The sequence below is a fragment of the Drosophila yakuba genome, chromosome 3R (assembly GCF_016746365.2).
Source record: "Drosophila yakuba strain Tai18E2 chromosome 3R, Prin_Dyak_Tai18E2_2.1, whole genome shotgun sequence".
NCBI classification, from domain to species: Eukaryota; Metazoa; Arthropoda; class Insecta; order Diptera; family Drosophilidae; genus Drosophila; species Drosophila yakuba.
This window is the reverse complement of record NC_052530.2, coordinates 2,136,810-2,142,882: the sequence shown is the minus strand read 5'-3', so window position 1 is coordinate 2,142,882 and position 6,073 is coordinate 2,136,810. Positions and strand designations below refer to the sequence as shown.

The following is a 6,073-nucleotide window of genomic DNA, read 5'->3' as shown; positions in this document are numbered from 1 at the left end:
GCACGGGAAAGCAGTCTTTTAAAACCATGGCCATGCATGGCGTTAAGTTGACGAAAATCAACGCAGACTCTGTTGGATCCATCTTTCTTATTGACGATGACAACTATGCTAGCAAAATTCGACGTCGACTTGCGTACTATTTTGTCTCGTAGCCATTCCGCAACTTGATTTCGAATCGCTTCGCATTCAACCATTGAGTATCGACTGGGCTGGTGTTTAAATGGTATCATCTTCTCCTTTGGCACAATCTTCAGCTCGATTGGGCTTTTTGCAGCGGGCGATTCTAGCTTATAAGCCGTGACAATGGATCCTATAACTGTCTCGAACTGGGAGGAGTGTGGATTTCAGTATTGGCTTCTACAACATAATATATACTTAGCTCATTGTGCGCCTCCTGTTCCACCGGCGCAACCTTCCTAGAAAAGTGAAAACCACTCTAATCCAAAACCCCACAAAATTTTGACACGAAATCGTAGCCCAGAAGACCATTGTACTCGAGTTTGTCATCCGGCACCACGACGAACTTCTGCTGAACTTGTATGTTGTCCACCAGCACATCAGCAACAAAATGTACTATTGGCAATGTTTTAGTGTTGCCCAGACCCCTCAGCATTGATACCGACTTCTGCAGCTGGACATCAGGAAACATTTGAAACACGCTGGCTTTTATGATGGATACATCAGTGCCTGTGTCAACCAGACAATCGATCGCAACTTTATTGATGACAACAGAGCTAAGGCGGTTGTTCATAAATAAACCGCCAGTGTTACTGTTTAGTTTGATTTATTGGTTAATTTCCGACACTTAATATTAATTAGTTCGATACCGATGCGTACGATTTCTTGTAGATCAAAAATGTGACTGACTTAAGCTTTGGCTGTACTCACGCCATACGATTAAACTAGCATAAGACGTAAACAAGTTACAGTTAGAAGAAGTTAGAAGTTTGGAAAAGTACTGGGCAAGCTCGCGGACAATTACATTGATTCCGCTGATAAGCTCCGCTGCAGCTGCAGACAAATGCAAATGTAAATGTAAACAAAGATAAAGGGTGACTTGTTCGCGCGGTGTCTCGTTCCCAAATATACCGGCCCCCCTGAACGGTTGTTCAGCAGAGAGGCAGTACAGCGATTTTGGCAATTGGGCGTTTGTATAATCCGTGAGCAGTCTTCACTGTAACGACTCGGACCTTGTTGTCGATTCCTGCGTGCACTGCGGTGATGCGGCCAAGAATCCATTTAGAGGGCGGTAGATTGGGCTCCTTGAGTACTACCAGTGTGTCGATCTTCAGATTCTCGGTTTCCAGATGCCACTTTGTCCGCTCATGAAGAGATGTCAGGTATTCCATATGCCACCTTTTCCAAAAGCCTTGAACCATGGCTTGCAGCTGGTTCCACCTCTCCAATCGATTGACTTGCATATCCAGACGACAGGGTTCAGGCAATGCAGTATACGGAGATCCAGTCAAAAAATGAGCAGGCGTCAGTGGATCCAAAGAAATGGGCACAGCGGGCGTGAATTCAGGATAGCTTCAATTTGGGTCAGGACAGTAGAGAGCTCCTCAAACGTTAAAGCTTTTGATCCAAGTATCCGTTTCATATGGAGTTTAATTGAGCGAACTCCAGCTTCCCACATCCCTCCAAAATGGGGAGCAGACGGGGGTATAATGTGCCAAGAAATCCCTTCATTGGCAAAGAATCCTGCTAGTTCCTCATCTTTGGCTTGTTGAATGGCCAGACGTCTCATGTCATCCAAAGTTCGCTTGCCTCCATGAAATGTAGTTCCGTTGTCCGAATACAGGTCAGTAGGCTTCGCTCGGCGGGCAATGAATCGTTGAAAGGTGCGATGAACGCCTGTGTAGTTAGCTCACTAACAACCTCGATGTGAAGTGCCTTTGTAGTGAGGCACACGAAAATAGAAAACCATGCCTTTCCGATGCGTGGAGTTCTTCCTTTTGATTCCTTGATTGCGATCGGTCCAGCGTAGTCCAGCCCTGTGTGTTGAAAGCAGCGGCTAGCTTGAACTCGAGGAATTGGTAGCTCTCCCATGATCTGGTTGCTTGTGCCCTTTCGTTGAAGAAAACAGGATTTGCATTGGAAGACTGCCTTTCCGACGAGATTGCGGGCTCCCAGAATCCAGTACTGCTGACGAAGATTGGTGAACGGTGCATCAACTCCAGTGTGCAGATAGGAGACATGAAAATGTCGAACCAGCAGTCCAGCTAGTGGTGTATCTTTAGGTATCAGAATCGGGTGCTTGGCGTTGTAGTTGAGTGTAGATTGCTCGATTCTCCCACCGACTCGCATGACTCCATAATCATCCAGAAACGGAGAAAACCGGATAAGATGCGATTTAGCGTTAAGCTGGCGTCGATTCTCTAGCTGCGCATATTCTCTGGCAAAGGATTTTTGTTGCACATGTCGAATAAGTCGGCGGTGTGCGTCCAGCAACTCTTCAGACGTAAGGAATGTTGCCGAATTCCTATGATGCGTAAACTACCGCACCGTAGGCGTGCGAGGATGCGTCGGCGAATCCGTGTAGTTGAACATCTCGAAATGGTGACGCAACATACCGTGGTACTTGGCATTGCGTAAGTGCTGGCAAATCCTCTACTAAGGCTCTCCAGCGCGTACGTGGACTTTCAGGAATGGGGTCGTCCCACTGCAGGACACTTGTCCAGCTTTCTTGGAAGATTAGCTTGAGTAGAACTGTGACCGGCGCTACCAGTCCAAGCGGATCATAAATTCTTGATAGCTGAGACAAGATTTCTCTTTTCGTCGGAGAAATGGTCGCATCGCATCCCTTTAGGTTGAGATACAGAACGTCCTTCCCAGGGTTCCATTGGATACCAAGAACTTTGACAGGTGAATCCGCAGCTGATTTGTTGAGGAGCTGGATAGGTTCAAAACATCTATCTTCCTCTGGTAATGATTTCAGAAGACGCCAACTATTAGAACTCCATTTGCGTAGCTTGAATTTTGCCTTATCCAAGAGGGCTATAAGCTCGTCCTTGAGAATCATAAGCTCCTCGAGTGTGTTGGCGCCTGTAGGGATATCGTCCACATAGGCATCGTGCAGAAGAGCGTGAGCTGCTGCAGGGTATTCATGGCCATGATCATCGGCAAGTTGCTTTAGAACTCGAACAGCCAGAAATGGTGACGGTGCCAATCCGTAGGTAACCGTCAGCAGGCGAAAATGAAGCAGAGGTTCATTCTCAGTCTTGCGCCAAACAATGCGCTGAAAATTGGTGTGTGGCTTAAAGATTCTAATGCCTCGAAACATCTTTTCAACATCTGCGCATAAAACATATTGGTGCTGCCGGAAGCGTAGACAAACGCCAAGAAGATCGCGTTAAATCGGTGGACCAATATGTAGTCTGTCATTGAGCGATACTCCAGAGCTGTCCTTTCCTGATCCATCAAAAACTACACGACATTTGGTAGTCAGACTGTCCAGTTTGATGACAGCGTGGTGCGGCAAATAGAAGCAGGTGTCTGGGGACTCCTCAACCTGAGCCGAGGTCAGTTGTTCCATATGTCCACGTTGCAAGTAGTCGTCCAGGAAGGCTTCGTACTGCTGCTTCAATTCTGGATGCCGACGGAATTTGCGTTTCAGCGAGAAGAAGCGATTGATGGCCTGTGGCAAGGTCGAATCAATAGGCGGTGCCTTCTCCTTGAAGGGATACCCGACGACGTACACCCCGTCCGTTGAGCGCTTGTGTGTGGCAGCAAAATGACGCTCTGTGGGATCGCTGGCGTCCAGGAGAGCCTGGTTAGGCTGAGTGCTGTCCATCTCCATGAATGAACGAACCATCGTGTCTAGGTCCGCGTGATGAGTAACCGCAGAAGTAGGGTGATCATCGAATGCAGAGTAAGAGCCTGCAAGAATCCAACCAAATACAGTATTGAGAGCGATAGGAAAGTCGTTACCAAAGTGTTTCCGATCTCCTGTGTATAGAGACCAAAGTTGATCCGATCCAACAATGACATCGATTGCTCCAGGTGTGCAGAACGTTGGGTCTGCCAATGGAAGCTCGCAGATTTGCCTCCACGTAGAGGATGAGGTGTCAATAACTTGGGCAGGAAGTGATGACGTCAGCGAGTTGAGAATGAACGAGACCAATTCGACAGTTTGGATCGAATGACGAGAGCGCAGCTTGATATGTGCGCGTCCTCGGGTAACGCCCGCGCTGTTGGCGGCGAGACCGAGAATAGAAATCCGTGCGTGCGTTCGACGCACGCCTATTCGCTGAACAAATGATTCCGATGCCAAGGTTATTGTAGATCCAGTGTCCAGGAGCAGCCTGCAGGTTGTAGTATTTCCCCAGGCGTCGATGACGTCAGCAAGGATGGTTGGCAACAGAGTCTGAGAACCAGCCGCCGGAATATTCTCCAGAGTATGATGCGTAAAGTTGTTTTCCGCGGGAGTCTCGCTTCCCAAGCGATGACCTTCTCGAGCTAGCGGTTGATTGTGGCCAATTGTAGATCCCGCATGTGAGACTGCTGGTCGATCGCGGCTGCCAACACTTGCCGTGTCAATGTTGTTGCCATTTTGAATTGGCTGCGACGAGCCATGAACCAAAGTATGATGCTTGCGGCGGCAGATCCGACAAGTATGCCTCGATGTACAGTTGCCCACCATATGAGCCGGGCTGAGGCAATTGAAACAGAGCTTTCTTGATTTGAGGAAGTCTCGGCGAGATGCAATGTCGAGTGCGATGAATTGAGGACACTTAAACAGTTGGTGATTCTGCTGGCACGATGTGCACTTCGGCTCTTCCCGTCTTGGATGCGTGTCTGCGTGGTGCGTGGTAGCTGCGCGTCGAGCTTGGGTTGATTGAGTTAAGTTAAAAGCCTCCAACGTATCGCAGCGTGAAGTGAGGAATTTCAGGAATCGGGTAATGGTCACACCTTTTTCCTCGGATTCTGCGCACTGAGCCCAGGCTTGGCGGGTATCGCTATCTAATTTTGAAAGTAAAATGAAAATTAGCCAGGGATCCCTCTCTTCGCAATTAAGAGCTCGTAGACCACGAATAACTTCGTCTGCACCATCGGCAATTTTCCGCACTGTGCCGATATTTGAATTTATAGCACTCGGAAGGCTCATGAAACTGTTTAAGAACGATCGAATAATTAGCGATTGTTTGTTATATCGCTGTTCCAGACGATCCCATGCTTCCCGATAGTTGTCATTAGTAACTGGAATATGTTTAACTAATGCAAGCGCGTCTCCGGCAAGGTACGATTTTAAATAATGAAATCGTTGGCAATCCGTCAGGCTCGAGTTGGAAGCAATCGATCCAATAAACATGTTCGAAAAATGTTTCCAGTCCTCATAATTTCCAGAAAAAGTCGGAAGTTTAATTCGCTCGAACTGAAAATCGACATGACTTCTCTGGGATGTGCCTGCGGCTTGAACTGTGGCATCAACACTGTTTGAGGTGACATCCCGTCTCAACTCCTCCAAAGTATTGCTGAGAATAGCGTGTGTAGCATAATGTTTGTCCTCATATGCGTCAAAATCATCGTCAGGGTCCTCCCAATCGGCTTCCGATTTAAATGCATACAGCTCTTCCGAGAGCCGTACGAACCGCAAATAATTTTCCTGTAGTTGCGCCAGGCGGACAACTATTGTTTGCACTGAATGAATGTCATCAACAAATTTTAAGGCATTATTATGCGCACGAGTAATTTGGCTTTTGCAGAAGCCCCGTTGCTGAATCACACTCCGCATGGTGGTCGAAAGAAGGGAACGATTCTATACGATGTAGGAATCTGTAGATCACCGTTTGCCAAAAGGCCAATAATCAAAATCAAATGCCCGAAAGAAACGCAGTTCCGGTAATCCGGCTCTCGAAGGACCAATTTTTTATGTTCATAAATAAACCGCCAGTGTTACTGTTTAGTTTGATTTATTGCTTAATTTCCGAAACTTAATATTAATTAGTTCGATACCGATGCGTACGATTTCTTGTAGATCAAAAATGTGACTGACTTAAGCTTTGGCTATACTCACGCCATACGATTAAACTAGCATAAGACGTAAACAAGTTACAGTTAGAAGAAGTTTGGA

General features: G+C 47.1%; 1 protein-coding gene across 1 annotated transcript; it reads right to left on the bottom strand.

The window, feature by feature from the left end:
- Positions 1–3,352: 3,352 nt before the first annotated feature.
- On the bottom strand, positions 3,353–4,642 carry LOC122319615. Its single transcript, XM_043207163.1, has 2 exons — positions 3,931–4,642; positions 3,353–3,879 (listed from the first exon to the last, which is right to left on the bottom strand). The coding sequence occupies exons 1-2, from the start codon at positions 4,640–4,642 to the stop codon at positions 3,353–3,355; spliced, it is 1,239 nt and encodes a 412-aa protein (XP_043063098.1).
- Between the last annotated feature and the right edge of the window lie 1,431 nt (positions 4,643–6,073).

What these genes read in the sequence shown, in the direction of transcription:
- LOC122319615 (XM_043207163.1), bottom strand. Translation starts at nt 4,642, where the DNA reads ATGGTGGGCAACTGTACATCGAGGCATACTTGTCGGATCTGCCGCCGC. An exon ending in AGGAGATCGGAAACACTTTG is followed by an intron (nt 3,880 to 3,930) that starts GTAACGACTTTC and finishes GGATTCTTGCAG; the next exon opens with GCTCTTACTCTGCATTCGAT.